The 17,261-nt window shown below is 43.9% G+C and overlaps 1 protein-coding gene across 2 annotated transcripts in view; it reads left to right on the top strand.

Annotated features, from left to right (window-relative positions):
• LOC117272017 (cadherin-6-like) overlaps positions 1–17,261 on the top strand; it is a 334,683-nt gene that overhangs the window by 306,839 nt on the left and 10,583 nt on the right. For both annotated transcript variants that reach the window (XM_033650671.2, XM_078172869.1), the window contains one exon: positions 5,129–5,380. In XM_033650671.2, coding sequence (XP_033506562.2) covers positions 5,129–5,380 — 252 coding nt within the window. The remainder of the gene's footprint in view (positions 1–5,128; positions 5,381–17,261) is intronic.

Raw genomic sequence — 17,261 nt, forward strand, 5'->3', positions numbered from 1 at the left:
TTGTTTGTGCAGGTGGCTTCCTGGAGTCTTGTTGTCACCCGTTAAGTTAACTGACTAACGACCCTGACACACCAAACCAACATTAAAGAACTAACAGTGACAAAAGCTGACACGCCTCACGTCCCTTGTGTCAGAGTGGTACAACACATTCTCACTTCAGCCTCATCACATATCGATGATTGGTCATGGACTTTTAATGTCAAGATATGACGTGCAAGGTACCCTGCGTGCATTGGTTGTTGACATTCTTAAGATAAGATAGTACTTTATTAATCCCTTGGGAGGGTTACCTCAGGGAAATTGAGGTTCCAGCAGCGGCACAGCACCGTTAGTACAGTAAAAGCACACAGATTCAAATATAAAAAGCAAGTTCAAGTATAAGAATATAATATAAATATAATAATAAAAAGGTAATATCTTCCCCATCTTCCCCATCCCCTCTCCTCCTGCTACCCCTCCCCCTCCCACCAAGTGCAGAGTTGTACAGTTTGATGGCTCGAGGGACGAAGGAGTCTTTGAGTCTGTTAGTTTTGCTCCTGGGGAGAAGCAGCCTATTGCTGAATAGGTTTCTCTGTGTGTTGATGACAGTGTGCAGAGGGTGACTGGCATCATCCATAATAGCCAGTAGTTTGTTCAGGGTTCTCTTCTCTGCAACTTGTTGAAGCAAAAAAGTCAAGGTCCCGAGCCGTGCCAGAAAGCTCACGACCTCGCTCTTTTCTTCTCAAACGGACTTTCTTTGTCTTCCATTAGATATCAAAAACTCAAATACTCAGAGGTCAAAAAAATCACTGGAGACACGTAGAATCAGATGCAACTGAGTTTAATGTGCTCGCAGACAACAAACACATCACAACTCAATGAGTCAAGCTCCGGAGCAAGACTGAAATTTCTTTGTTTGCGCACTCGTATTTATTGTTGAGATTTTCTGCTGAGTCATCTCTTTCTTAATCCTTCCCACTTGGCTCTGATCGTAACGATATCCCACTTCTGCTGAGTTTACACTTTTTTTCCTTTCATCCTACCACCATTACGGTGTCATTTTTCTGCTGAGCCTTCACTTTTTCTCCTTTCATCCTAAACCCCACCTCTTTACTCGTACTCGTAATGTTTTTCCTAGACAATCTAAGACCGCCTCCTCTTACTAGGGTCATTCTCAGGACAAGCTGTAATTCCCCTAACTTTCCACCAGTGTTTCTGAGCCCATCCTCATGCTATTTTTAGAAATGATGCCTAGGTACTTCTCCACCACAATGCTTAAATGCTCAGTGAGTGTGTGTGTCATAGGAATACATGAAATAATAAACCAGTGTGTGATTTGTCAGTGCACAGAGTACATTGCTTCAACACGTATCTTTTAAAAGTCAACTAAAAGGTACAGTATATGTCTTCAGTAAATCTGTACATTACACTAAAAACTGTCACCAGAGAGTCCATCTTCACGTCAACCACAGAGCCAGCCTGCCTGATCAGCTTGTCCAGCATGGCGGAGTTCTTCTTGGATGTGCTGCCACCCCAGCACACCACAGCATAAAAGAGGACACTGGCGACCACAGACTGGTAGAACATCCACAGGAGTTTCCTGCAGATGTTAAATGATCGCAGCCTCCTCAGGAAATACTGTCTACTCTAGCCCCTCTTGTACAGGTGGTCTGTGTTGCATGTCCAGTCCAGCTTGTTGTCCAGCCACAGCCCGAGGTACTTGTAGTTGCCTACGACCTCTAACTCCTCACCCCTGATCAACACTGGACATGGACATGGCCTGGACTAGTCTATGACCAGCTCTTTAGTCTTTGAGGTGTTGAGCTGCAGATGGTTCTTTTGACTCCAGGCAACAAAGTCATTTACCAGACTCCTGTACTCTCTAATCCTCTCTATTATCCCTAATACACTCCATGATGGCTGTGTCATCGGCGAACTTCTGCATGTGACACAACTCAGAGCTGTAGCAGAAGTCATTCACAGGGTGAAGAGAAGAGGGGCCAGCACTGTCCCCTGAGGTGCTCCTGTGATGCTGACCACAGTATCAGACGTGATGTCCTTCAGCCTGACATACTGTGGTCTATCAGTTAGGTAGTCAGAGATCCAGGACACCAGGCAGGGGTCCACTTGCATCCTCATCAGTTTGTCCTGGAGCACAAGGCGCTGGATGGTGTTAAAGGCACTTGAGAAGTCCAGAAAAAGGACCCTCACTGTGCCACTTCACTTGACTTTGTCCTGTGGCCTGTGATGGTACTAATACCATTCCAGATCTCCCTCATGCGACTCTCACTCAGCTTCTTTTCCACCCTCCTCCTGTAGATGTCCTTTGCCTCCTTCAGACATTTTTTCACCTCCCGCTGTGCTGATTTTATTGCCGCCCTGTCCTTGCTCCTGAAAGCCACTTTCTTCCTGTTAAGGACAGCTTTGACCTCTTGAGTCACCCAGGGTTTATTGTTCGAGTAACAGCGTACAGTCTTAGCAGGGGTGACCACGTCCAAACAGAAATTTAAATAATCCATCAGACAGTGTGTCTGCCCCTCTATGTCCTCACCAAGTGATTTCAGCAGCACATCCCAGTCCGTGGCTTCAAAGCAGTCTCTCAGGGCGTCCTCCACTTCAGGCGACCACTTCCTGATAGAGCGTGTTGTAGTAGACTGCCTTTGTACCAAGGGAGTGTACTGTGGCTGTAGGTGGACCAGGTTATGATCAGACTTCCCAAGTGGGGGGAGGCTCTGTATGCATCCCTCACATTGGTATACAGTAGATCAATTGTCTTGTTGTTCCTCGTGGGACAATCCACAGCCTGGTGGAAGGCAGCCAAAGTGGAGTCAACGGTCGCATGATTGTAATCCCCAGAGATGATAATGAACACCTCAGGGTGCTGTGTCTGCAGCCTTGCTGTCACTGTGTGGATCTTCTCACAGGCAGTGGCTGCATCGGTGCTTGGAGGGATGTAAACACAGAGTACGATCATGTGACTGAGCTCCCTTGGCAAGTAATATGGCCGTAGGCTAATAGCTAGCAGTTCCAAATCCACAACATAAGACCTTTTTCACAGTGACATGTCCTGGGCTACACCAGCAGTTGTTAATATATATGATGAGCCCTCCACTTCTGAGTTTTCCACAAGCGTTTTCATCTCTGTCGGCTCTCACTGCAGTGGGTTAGCCACGTCTCTGTGAAGATGTACAAGTTGCTCTCTCGGTAAATCCGCTGGTTGTTCAGTGCAGATAGCTCGTCGAACTTGTTTGGCAGCGAGCTAACATTCCCCATTATTATAGTGAGGATCAATGGTTTAAAACGCCTCCGGTTGTCCGCTAGCTTAGCCTTTAGCTTAGCGCCTGTCTTGCAGCCTCTGTATCTCCTCCTCAGTTCTGCCGGTATATGGTGTCGTATTCCGTCTTGTGCTGTTGTCTTTAAGCCCAGTAATTCCTCTCTTGAATAAACAAGATGACTGGCTCCCGGTAGTGTTTTAAAGTTAGAAATATCCATGGCATATAAAGGGGAAAAAAAGGAATAAACAACTTGGTGCTGTAGAGCAACTGGAGAGGCTGCCGCTTCCTATAGCGCCATCTTGCCATCTTGAATGCCATGTTTATTGTTTACTCTTTATTAAAATAGGATCCCCATTAGCTGACGCCAAGGTAAGCTGACGTTAACAAGCTGTTTTCTCTCTTCTGTTCTCACAGAAAATGAACAGTTTGCATACAGTCTCTTTCAAAATAAGTGCACTAAGTCAGTACAACACTGCAAATTGACATTTGTTTTTTTTCTGTAACAACAACAAATGCACATGGTTACATTTAGTCAACATGGACACATGGTTAGGTTTAGGAAAAAAGAACAGACCTTTTTCAACGCTGTCTGACACTGGAAGTCACTAACCAAGCAAGTGATTTCGTCAGTGATTAGCTCCGCTGTCTCAACGCCAATTTCACAAGCTGAATCGACTGAAAACTAACAGTGCGGGACACACCTCAAAGACGAGGTGGTCCGACAATGATCAATGGCTGACTGTTGGCTTGGTGTGTCAGGGCCTTTAGAAACAGCCGGTTACATTTTGACAAAGCCAGTCTTTATTCGGAGCTAAGCTGGAGGGCTGTTGGCTGTAGTTTCATGTTCAGTAGACAGGCACAAGAGCGGCATCAATCGTCTCATCTAGGTCTCTGCAAAAAAGTGAACAAATGTATTTCCTAAACGTTGAATTACTCCTTTAATCTTATGATTCTCTCGTAGAAGATTCAGGGTGAATAAATGACTAAGAGCTACAACACAATATTTTTTGAATAAATAACTAAAATCTTGTCAGTATTACTATCATAACTTCATATGTTTGTAGCCATAAAGCTCATAATCTGGTTCAATTACGTTGATCATCTTAAATTGCGCTGTCTATCTGACAGACACTCCACATTTACGTGTGGGCTGTTTGTTCCTAAAGTAATGAAATAGACTTTTTTTTTTTAAATCAAGAAATTATATTTATAGTCATTCTGTAGAGCCCATTGCAATGGCCTTTTTTCTAATTGAAAGTAAGGAAGAAAATCCTGTTTAGTCCAATGTGGGTCACATCCCTCCATCACACCATGTAAAAAGAGAAATCAAATAATGAGGGTGTGGAGACTACTTCATTCTTCCCAATCACAACTGTCAGTGGCAAGGTATTACATATGGTCTCTGGTAGTAACCCAGTATTCATAGAACCATAACTACAGACTTAACTCTTGATTGGGGTTGTAATTTGAAACAAGATTTGAAAGTATTTAATGTGAGATTTGAAGGTGACCCTTTTACTCATCATTATTAAGAAATAACTTTTTATTCCTGCAGTGTGATTGGTAGTGGTTGCCTGTTGTCAAGCAGTTTTTAGTTTTGATATTGTAAAACTATTTGTACTGAGAAAAGTATAGATAGATTTTGTGTCACCCAGCCTTGCCTCACAGTTGCTTTGCCTGAAGATGTAGAACAGATTAGTCCCCATGCTTTGTCTCCTTAGTGAGATACAACAAATGACTTCTGACTTGTACAACCCACATTTTTCTTTCCAACCTGGTAATAAAGTGTTTTTTATTCACACGCTGCTGTTTGACAAAGTGTCAGACACACTGTGCACTGCATGCGTGCTACAATGATACTTTCTCCTTCTCAGATAACACTGCTGGCATCCTGACACGTCGAGCCAGCTACAGCCTCCTTCACCAGAGCGTCTACCTGGTTCCCGTGGTGATTACCGACGGCGACTATCCCATGCAGAGCAGCACCGGCACTCTCACTGTGAGGGTGTGCACCTGTGACCGTGAAGGCAACATGGAGCTGTGCAACGCTGAGGCTCTGAGCAGCTCTCCTGGTCTCAGCACTGGAGCTCTCATCGCCATCCTCCTGTGTGCCATCATACTGCTGAGTGAGTACAGGAAAATACAGTATGTAATACACACTCTCCAGGGCTGTTTTTGTATGGTAATATGATGTTGAAATAACATAGATTTATGTTAAAAAATGTAGAAAGATCCACTCAGTCAATTTTCTGGAGCTGTCAGTCATGTTGCGGTTATCCTCTAGAGATGCAACAACTCTATCTCTTCTGAATCTGATTCATACACCTGTACTCATGTTATCTACCAGTACAGCGCACCAATGCTTTCACCAGTGCTCTCTATTTACAAAATTAAATGTTTATGCCTCCCTGTATGGATCACACTGGAATCAATTTAATCAAAAATTAATTTTTTTTTTTTTTTTTTACACTTGTCTGCATTGGTCTTCATAGCTTAGCGCCACTAAAGGGTGTAAGCTTCTTGTGAAGATTGATGCACTGTTAATCTTGCAGTCAAGTCTTTTATACCCATAATGCATGGTTGTGACCGTCACCCACCCTCCCTGGAGACTAGCCTATCAGCCTTTATTGGAAAAACTTCCTAATATGAGTCAGAGAGGGCCGTGATACACCAAAGTGTGTCAGGGGGAAAGTAAGGAAACAAGCGAGGGGGAGGGGGCAGGTGCTTAAGTCCTGAGTTATATAGTGACAGTGCATGCGGAGAAGAAGGAGGAAAAACAAACAAATAAACAAACAAACGAAAAAAAAAACAGGGGAGAAACAGGCAGTGTAGCTGATGTATTGTGGCCTTGAGGTGGTTGTGCTCCATGCAGATTATCGAAAATAAACATATACATGTCTACTATACTGTACTGAAAAACAAAGACAAAAGAGAAGTCTATACTGAACACCAAAAATGTGAGAGTCTTGGTGGAGGGGGAAAGCCCAATTGCACAGAGCCCCCAGGGCGCCACCCGGCCCACCCGCCACAGGGCCACGGGACCCCCCAGACACCGGGAACCCAGCCAAACCACCATGATGTAAATGGGCTCCCTGGCTCCAACCCTCAGCCCAGGAGGGCCGGGCCCCACTAGCCACGCCATGCATATCTACAGTGTGTGTAAACCCACCACCCCCCCTCTTACTATGATTCTCCGATCCCTGACGGAGAAACATTAACCCTACACCGTGAATGTGAATGTGAGTGCCCATAAGTGTGATGTGGTGCATTAAAATTGAGGGACATAGGAGACAGGTGGGGGCAAGGCTGATGGCTACAGCACACTGCTGTCCTGCAGCCCGTGCAGCCATAAGGCACCTGGAACCTGTTCCCATTTGTCCCCCAAGATGTAGGTGTATGTGGTGCTTTAAAATTGGAGAACAGATAAGGATGGGCTGGGGGGCAGCATGGAGGGCTACCGGACACTACTGTCCCATAGCCTGCCCCATTATGAAGCCCCCCAATCCATCCGTGGTCTGCACCTCGAAGAGTGAGTGTATGTGGTGCATTAAAACTGTGCAATGTGTGGTGAGTGAACTAAATGTGGTTTAGGAGGCCAGGCCAGTGTAGGCCCGGCCCGAGGGCTGGAAGGATGGATGGGAGGGGCCAGGAGGTGGCGCCAACCAGACCCCGGCGCCGCGAGGCCCCCAGCGCCCATGGACAGCGGGCCAGGCGGGCCCCAAGGAAACCCAACGGGCCCCCACCTAACCCCGCCCCCCTGGCAACTGCAGCGTCGGGCCCCCACAGTGGTCCCGACCTGGGCCACACCGCCCGCAGCAAATCGGCCCCCAGCAGAAGGACAAGGCGCACCACCAGGGTGCACGGACGACGGGCCCCACCCAGCCCCCCCGAACCCCGACGTGCAGGAGCACAGACCAACCCGCAACCCTGCCAGTACCCCCCCAGACCGCCACAGACCCAAAGCCGGACCCCCAGCCCATCCGACCCACCCCCCACCGGCGGCCGCACACCAACGGGCAGGCCCACACTGTGCAGCACCAGAACACCCCCCGCGGGCAGCACCCAGTCCCCACGCCAGGCCCCGCAACCCAGGGGAGGACCCCGGGCCCACCCGAGGCCGGGAGAGAGGAGCAGGGAGGGACGGGGAGAGGGGGGAGGGAGGAGGGAGGGGGAAGGGCAGGAGCGGAGCGAAGGGGGGGAGGAGGAGCCCACCCACCCCGCACCACCAGGGGCGGAAACAGCCCCCCAGGGGGGACCGGCCACGCCGCCCCAGGCCCAGGGAGCACAAGGAGACTCCGCCCCCCCCCCCAGGCACACAGGGCGAGCAGTCCAGACGCACCCGCCCCCAGGGGAAACTGCCCGGCCCCGCAATCCCCCACAGAGCCAGGGAGCAGGCCCGGATTCAAGGGGAAGAAGAAGGTGCACCTAACACATGCTTAAGACCTTGAGTTCTGATGAACCGCTGTGGTGTATTGTGGTGAGAGAGATAGAGGAATTAGGGGTTACATCATTAACAGAAACACGTTACATAATACACAACAGTCTTTCTTGAGTTGTAATATTTATATGTACAGGTAGCATATGCTCACAGGCTGAGTGGCACTATACAGACACGTTTAGTGAGCGAATAAATGGTGACCATTTTTCTGTAAAGTATGTTAATTGGTTTCTGTGGCCAGCAGATATTTTCTCCAGCGAAATATGTTCTACAAGGAGATTCAGCCAATGGTTGATGTTGAGGGTCTGTTTATCTTTCCAGTTGACTGGGATTGTTTTCTTGGCGATGGCGAGAGCTACAAGAAGAGCGTTGCAGTGGCTGTTTGGGAGGTCAATTGTCATCAGGTCACCAATTAAGCACAGGTTGGGAGATAATGGGATCCTGCAGTCCAAAATGGAGGAGAGTTTTTGGGTGACTGTAGACCAGAAGTGCTGGACGGGTGAACATAACCAGAGTGCATGAAAGTAGGTGTCTGCAGTGTTCTGAGTACACTGAGTGCATGTGTCAGATTGACTAAAGCCCATTCTATTCATCTTTTGTTGGGTGATGTGTGTTCTGTGGAGTACTTTAAATTGGATAAGTTGTATATTAGTGTGTCTTGTCATCTTAAATGTATTTTTGCATATCTGAGTCCAGAAGTCAGGGTCCGGTGATACACCCAGTTCTTTTTCCCATTTTAAAGTTGGTAAATGTATAGAACTGGTCTTTGACAGTAATTTATAAATCTTAGAAAGGTTCTTCTTATTACTTGGAGAAAGCTTTGTAATATGTTTGGCAAATTCTGGTGGCTGCAAAGTGTCCTGAGGCGCTGGAATTCTCCTCTTGATTGTTTTTATCAATTGTAAATATTGTAGAAAATTGCCATTTCTTATTTCAAAAGTTTGAAATAAGTTTGTGTATGTCATAAGTATATTGTCTTGGAAAAGGTGATGGAGATGAGTTACTCCCTTCATCTCCCATGTGCTAAAATGGAGAGATCTTTTGTTAATTTCAAAATCCGGGTTGTGCCAAATTGGAGAGAGCAAGCAAGGTTCTATCAGAGAGTTTGTGATTTCTAGTGTTTTCCACCAGGCTGATAAGGTGGAAGCAATCATTGGGTTCTTAAAACAGTTATGACGTCTGAGTGTAGTGGTGATAAACGGGAGGTCAGAGAGTTTTATATTGTTGCAGTCCGCCTGTTCTAGTTCGAGCCAGGAGTTGTAGTCTTCGTTAGGATATAACCATTTCAATAGGTATTGTAGCTGGTTAGCTAAATAGTAATGTTTAAAGTTAGGAGCGTCCAATCCCCCTTCCAATTTGTTTTTCTGAAGGGTGCTTAGGCTAATTTTTGCTGTTTTGTTCTTTGAGTAGAATTTTATAATTGCAGAATCTAATGACAGGAACTATTTTGATGTGGGTGTGAATGGAATCATGGAAAAAAAATAGTTAATTTGGGGTAGAATTTTCGTCTTAACTGTGGCTATTCGTCCCAGGAGGGAGATGGGAAGATTATTCCAGCGCTTCAGGTCACCACAGATCTTATCTAGCAGCGGGCTAAAGTTCAGGTGGACCAGGTCTGATAGTTTGGGTGAAATATTTATGCCAAGATATCTTATGTTGCCCGCAGGGAAAGAAAATTTTTGGTCTGCAGGATTCCAAGAGTTCTCCGTTATTGGCATTATTGTCAATTTGGACCAGTTGATGGAGTAGTCCGAAAGTTTAGAAAAATGTGTTATGAGATTAAATACTTCATGTAAAGACGATTTTGGTTCTTGTAGATAAAGTAAAATGTCGTCCGCATATAGATTAATTTTATGCTCTGAATTGGCGGAATGGATACCTATGATCTTGCTGTTCTGACGGACTGCCATAGCCAATGGTTCGATGAATATTGCAAACAGTAGAGGCGAGAGTGGGCACCCTTGTCTGGTTCCTCTCTGCAAAATGAAGCTTTTAGATGTGATCCCGTTGGTGGTGACTGTGGCCTTAGGGGAATTGTATAAGGCTGATACCCACTGGATAAATGACTCTCCAAAGCCAAATCCACTCAGGGTGGCAAATAGGAAGGACCAGTTGACCTTGTCGAAGGCTTTTTCTGCATCAAGTGACAAAATAATTGCTTTTGTATTAACGCGTTGTGCTTTACTTATCAGATTAAGAACTCTTCTGACATTATTGCTTGAGTGTCTGCCATTAATGAAGCCCGTTTGATCATTATGAATTATTGATGCGATTATTTTCTCCAGTCTAGAAGCAAGTGCCTTTGAGATAATTTTGATATCACTGTTAATTAGTGATAGAGGACGGTAGCTAGAAGGAAGTGTGGGGTCTTTGTCTGGCTTTAGTAATAATTTGATTGCTGCTGTATTCATGTGAGGTCTTATACCTCCGTTCTTTTTGATCTCTGTCACTGTCCTGATGAAAAGTGGTGCTAATATTGTCCAGAAATGTTTTATAAATTCGGCAGGAAAGCCGTCTGGACCTGGAGCCTTACCTGTTGGCATTTTGTCTAATGCGCTCTGCAGGTCATTAATAGTCAGGGGGGCGTCTAACATATTTCTGTGTTCCGTGGATAACTGAGGTAAATTTAGGTTATCGAGAAAAGCCTGAATATCTTCTGGGTTTGGATTGTTTACTGTTGAATATAAGTTATGGTAGAAAGAATAGAAAATCTGATTGATCTCCTGAGGAGATTGTGTATAATTTCCGGACGGCCCCTGGATTGTTGGTATCAGAGATTTTTCTTTATTGCGTTGGAGCTGATTAGCCAAAAATTTTCCTGATTTGTTACTGTGTTCAGAATTATTATATCTTAGTTGCTGTATGATAAATTCAGTTTTCTTTGATAGAATATTGTCCAGTTGCGATTTTGTACACTGTAATTGGGTCCATACTTGATCACTTGGATTGTTTGCATATTCCTGTGTTAGTTGTTTAATTTTTTCCTCAATGTTTTTTTCTGCTTGCAATTCCTTTTTCTTCTTGTAGGAGGAGTATGATATAATTTTTCCTCTGATTAGTGCCTTCCCAGTTTCCCATATTAAAGATGGAGATAAAGTTGGAGAGTCATTGTCTTCAAGAAAGTTTGCCCACTCCCGTCTCACCATTTTGTCAAAGTCTGGGTCTTTGAGTAAAGAGATATTAAAGCGCCATGTTGGGGGCCGTTTATGGATGGTTTCTATTTGCAGATTGAGTGATATTGGTGCATGGTCGCTGATAATGATCGGGTGTATTTTTGTGGTAATTTTTTGTGAGATGGAGTTATTTAAGAGAAAAAAAGTCAATTCTTGAAAATGAGCGATGCACAGGAGAGAAGAAAGTATATTCCCTCTTCGATGGGTATTTGAGTCTCCAGCCATCGCCAAGCCCAAAATCATCCATGTATTCCTGTATTACCTTAGCCGATTGTGATTGCTTTGTGTGTACTGAGTTGCTAGATCGGTCTAATGAAGCATTTAGGACTGTGTTAAAGTCTCCTCCAATTATAGTTGTCGAGCTGTCTGATAGGTTAGATAGTAAAGAGAAGATTGTGTGAAAGAAGGCTGGATCATCATTATTAGGGGCATACAGATTAACAATTGTATATAATTTGTTAAAGATTGTTGCCTGAACAATGATGTAGCGGCCTTCTGGGTCTGTTACCGTGCTGTTTAAAGTAAATGGTAGTCTCTTGTGGACCATGATAGAGACACCTCTTTGTCTGTTGTTATAGCAGGATGAAAAAATTTGATTAAAATTTGGATCTTTAAGAGATTTTTCTTCTGACTTTAGCAAGTGGGTTTCTTGTAGGAGAAAAATATCTGTTTTCAATCTTGTGACAAAGTCCATCACTTTAATTTTTTTTTTCATGATGGAGGGAAAAAAATAGAGAAGTAAAGGGAGAATGCTGGGTGGGGTATGTGAAGTGTACATTCACACCCTGTGAGATTTTTTTTTTTTTCCTTTTTTTCCTTTTCAATAAGTCAGTGTTGTATTCATTATATATACATATACAGTACAGGCCAAAAGTTTGGACACACCTTCTCATTCAATGCGTTTTCTTTATTTTCATGACTATTTACATTGTAGATTCTCACTGAAGGCATCAAAACTATGAATGAACACATGTGGAGTTATGTACTTAACAAAAAAAGGTGAAATAACTGAAAACATGTTTTATATTCTAGTTTCTTCAAAATAGCCACCCTTTGCTCTGATTACTGCTTTGCACACTCTTGGCATTCTCTCCATGAGCTTCAAGAGGTAGTCACCTGAAATGGTTTTCCAACAGTCTTGAAGGAGTTCCCAGAGGTGTTTAGCACTTGTTGGCCCCTTTGCCTTCACTCTGCGGTCCAGCTCACCCCAAACCATCTCGATTGGGTTCAGGTCCGGTGACTGTGGAGGCCAGGTCATCTGCCGCAGCACTCCATCACTCTCCTTCTTGGTCAAATAGCCCTTACACAGCCTGGAGGTGTGTTTGGGGTCATTGTCCTGTTGAAAAATAAATGATCGTCCAACTAAACGCAAACCGGATGGGATGGCATGTCGCTGCAGGATGCTGTGGTAGCCATGCTGGTTCAGTGTGCCTTCAATTTTGAATAAATCCCCAACAGTGTCACCAGCAAAACACCCCCACACCATCACACCTCCTACTCCATGCTTCACAGTGGGAACCAGGCATGTGGAATCCATCCGTTCACCTTTTCTGCGTCTCACAAAGACACGGCGGTTGGAACCAAAGATCTCAAATTTGGACTCATCAGACCAAAGCACAGATTTCCACTGGTCTAATGTCCATTCCTTGTGTTTCTTGGCCCAAACAAATCTCTTCTGCTTGTTGCCTCTCCTTAGCAGTGGTTTCCTAGCAGCTATTTGACCATGAAGGCCTGATTTGCGCAGTCTCCTCTTAACAGTTGTTCTAGAGATGGGTCTGCTGCTAGAACTCTGTGTGGCATTCATCTGGTCTCTGATCTGAGCTGCTGTTAACTTGCGATTTCTGAGGCTGGTGACTCGGATGAACTTATCCTCAGAAGCAGAGGTGACTCTTGGTCTTACTTTCCTGGGTCGGTCCTCATGTGTGCCAGTTTCGTTGTAGCGCTTGATGGTTTTTGCGACTCCACTTGGGGACACATTTAAAGTTTTTGCAATTTTCCGGACTGACTGACCTTCATTTCTTAAAGTAATGATGGCCACTCGTTTTTCTTTAGTTAGCTGATTGGTTCTTGCCATAATATGAATTTTAACAGTTGTCCAATAGGGCTGTCGGCTGTGTATTAACCTGACTTCTGCACAACACAACTGATGGTCCCAACCCCATTGATAAAGCAAGAAATTCCACTAATTAACCCTGATAAGGCACACCTGTGAAGTGGAAAACCATTTCAGGTGACTACCTCTTGAAGCTCATGGAGAGAATGCCAAGAGTGTGCAAAGCAGTAATCAGAGCAAAGGGTGGCTATTTTGAAGAAACTAGAATATAAAACATGTTTTCAGTTATTTCACCTTTTTTTGTTAAGTACATAACTCCACATGTGTTCATTCATAGTTTTGATGCCTTCAGTGAGAATCTACAATGTAAATAGTCATGAAAATAAAGAAAACGCATTGAATGAGAAGGTGTGTCCAAACTTTTGGCCTGTACTGTATATATATATATATACACACATACACATATACATATATACATACACACACATACACATACATACATATATATATACAGTACAGGCCAAAAGTTTGGACACACCTTCTCATTCAATGCGTTTTCTTTATTTTCATGACTATTTACATTGTAGATTCTCACTGAAGGCATCAAAACTATGAATGAACACATGTGGAGTTATGTACTTAACAAAAAAAGGTGAAATAACTGAAAACATGTTTTATATTCTAGTTTCTTCAAAATTGCCACCCTTTGCTCTGATTACTGCTTTGCACACTCTTGGCATTCTCTCGATGAGCTTCAAGAGGTAGTCACCTGAAATGGTTTCCACTTCACAGGTGTGCCTTATCAGGGTTAATTAGTGGAATTTCTTGCTTTATCAATGGGGTTGGGACCATCAGTTGTGTTGTGCAGAAGTCAGGTTAATACACAGCCGACAGCCCTATTGGACAACTGTTAAAATTCATATTATGGCAAGAACCAATCAGCTAACTAAAGAAAAACGAGTGGCCATCATTACTTTAAGAAATGAAGGTCAGTCAGTCCGGAAAATTGCAAAAACTTGTGTCCCCAAGTGGAGTCGCAAAAACCATCAAGCGCTACAACGAAACTGGCACACATGAGGACCGACCCAGGAAAGAAGACCAAGAGTCACCTCTGCTTCTGAGGATAAGTTCATCCGAGTCACCAGCCTCAGAAATCGCAAGTTAACAGCAGCTCAGATCAGAGACCAGATGAATGCCACACAGAGTTCTAGCAGCAGACCCATCTCTAGAACAACTGTTAAGAGGAGACTGTGCGAATCAGGCCTTCATGGTCAAATAGCTGCTAGGAAACCACTGCTAAGGAGAGGCAACAAGCAGAAGAGATTTGTTTGGGCCAAGAAACACAAGGAATGGACATTAGACCAGTGGAAATCTGTGCTTTGGTCTGATGAGTCCAAATTTGAGATCTTTGGTTCCAACCGCCGTGTCTTTGTGAGACGCAGAAAAGGTGAACGGATGGATTCCACATGCCTGGTTCCCACTGTGAAGCATGGAGGAGGAGGTGTGATGGTGTGGGGGTGTTTTGCTGGTGACACTGTTGGGGATTTATTCAAAATTGAAGGCACACTGAACCAGCATGGCTACCACAGCATCCTGCAGCGACATGCCATCCCATCCGGTTTGCGTTTAGTTGGACGATCATTTATTTTTCAACAGGACAATGACCCCAAACACACCTCCAGGCTGGGTAAGGGCTATTTGACCAAGAAGGAGAGTGATGGAGTGCTGCGGCAGATGACCTGGCCTCCACAGTCACCGGACCTGAACCCAATCGAGATGGTTTGGGGTGAGCTGGACCGCAGAGTGAAGGCAAAGGGGCCAACAAGTGCTAAACACCTCTGGGAACTCCTTCAAGACTGTTGGAAAACCATTTCAGGTGACTACCTCTTGAAGCTCATCGAGAGAATGCCAAGAGTGTGCAAAGCAGTAATCAGAGCAAAGGGTGGCTATTTTGAAGAAACTAGAATATAAAACATGTTTTCAGTTATTTCACCTTTTTTTGTTAAGTACATAACTCCACATGTGTTCATTCATAGTTTTGATGCCTTCAGTGAGAATCTACAATGTAAATAGTCATGAAAATACAGAAAACGCATTGAATGAGAAGGTGTGTCCAAACTTTTGGCCTGTACTGTATATATATATATACATATACATATATATATCCACATAACCACATGTACATACATATACATCTGCATATATACATACATACAGACATATATGATTAATTGCATTGCAATCGCAGGAATGCTTAATTATCTGTTGCAGGAGAAATGTGTCAGAGTACCATTTTGAATGAAATATACATACATATATTTATTTATTTATTTATTTCAAGAATAGTGCAGCCCCAATATATATATACATGTATACACGCATCTTTTTTTTAATTTATTTATTTATTTTTTTTTAATTCCTTTTATGATACAATTAAGCTATGGTTCTACTTTGTTTTGTGGTTTTAGGGGCACTTATCTCACTTAGAAGAGCCATGGGGTGGTGGTAGAGTGGCGGAACAGCTGCCCATCTATGTATAATTTGTCGACCACAAGAGAGGTCCTATTTCCCTTCTGCCTGTGCTCTTTTAAAATGGCATATAACACTTTACGCCTCTCGTTGATTTCCCTGGGGAACTGATCGTTCATACCGAACGAAGTGCCTTTTAGCTCTCGTCCTTTACTCTTAACGAGCATTTTCTGCTGATAATGTTCGAATTTGGCGATGATGGGACGAGGACGCTGGCCTCCTCGGGGTCCGAACCTGTGGACGCGGTGAAAGGTGATGTTGTTGACAGTCTCCGTCGGGATCTTGAGGGCCGTCACCATGAACTTTTTTACCTGGACTTCTGGGTTGTCTGGTGTGCTCTCCGGGATGCCAGAAATGATTAAATTGTCTCTCATACTTCTGGACTGCACGTCGAGGACAGTTTCCTTAAGGAGTTTATTTTCCTTTTTGAGAAGATCTACATCTGACGTGACCGCCGCTAAGGTGGAGCGGAGTTCAGCCTTGTTTTGCTGCAGGTCGCTAATTTGCTGGTAAGTGAACTCCAAGCTTACCTTCAGGTCTTTTATCTCCTGGTGAAGCATACCGAGCACTTCTAGCTTCTTGTTGATGGATTCCAAGACGCTAAATTCGGAGGATAACAAGTCTTGTGTATCGGTGGCTGAGTCGGTCTTCTTCCTCTTATTGGGGTTGTCGGCAGGACCCTCCATGACGCACTCGTAGTAGTATTGATCGATAAACTCTTCTAGGTCATCCACTCTGGCTGATGGTGCAGGCTGGAGTTGTCACCCGTTAGGTAATTATATTTGTTTGGCTAGTTTGTTGATATCTAATCTAGCAGCTAGGCGCCGCCATGTTGAATCTCAAAATCCCACAGTGGACTCGCGGTCTCACGCTGCCATCCGGTCTCCAAAAATTAATTTTAACATGAAGTCAGAAATGGCAAACTGCTATGACTGAATGAATGAATTAAATGATACATATGCCCGAACTTTTATCATCAAACTGTGGAGTGGTTATGTCATGACTGATTTGCTTAACAAAGACAGTATCAGTACAGATTCTGATGAGGTGTATCAGATTGATTCAGATCTGATTTGTATCTTCCTCAGCAGATAGGGACTGCACAGTTGTCTCAGAAAAAAAATGATGTGATGATGGTATTATGTCAAATCTTTATGCCATTTTGAATGTTTTTTGAAAGAAAAAAAAATCCCCTTTTATGAGGGGCTAAATGAGGGGCCCTTTTATGATCAGCTAAAAATAAAACCAAAGCTGGTATGTGTGCCTTTATGGCTTTAGTAAATGCCAGTAACATATAGCAGTGTAATATCATGCTGATTTTATGCCTCCACACCAGCGATAGCCGTGGCCAGTGAAAGCCGTAGCCGGAGACATTATGTTTTCCGGGTTGTCTGTCCGTCCAAACATTCATTTGGACTTAATGATGAACTGGATAGATTCTGGTGGCCAAAGGTCAAGATCAATGTGACCTTGCATCTGTCTCATTCTCATGAATGTGATATCTCCAGATATCTTAAAATTTGACACAAACGTCCACTTGGACTAATTCTAATAAACTAATTAGAAAATGGAGGCCAAAGGTCAATTGGTGACACTAATCTTGGGTGTCCACCTTGTAACTGTGCTGTCTGTTTTCACAGATATGGATTATACTGCAATTGCAACTTGACGGGTTCGCGGAGGTAACCGCGAAGCAGTTATTCTAGTTGGTTTTTTTTTCATAGCTTAAAATATGTATGCGAAATGCAAAATATATGAAAAGACATTGCAAAATACAGATTAAATACAAAGACAACAGAATCTTAACACAAGCT

The sequence above is a fragment of the Epinephelus lanceolatus genome, chromosome 12 (assembly GCF_041903045.1).
Source record: "Epinephelus lanceolatus isolate andai-2023 chromosome 12, ASM4190304v1, whole genome shotgun sequence".
NCBI lineage: Eukaryota > Metazoa > Chordata > Actinopteri > Perciformes > Serranidae > Epinephelus > Epinephelus lanceolatus.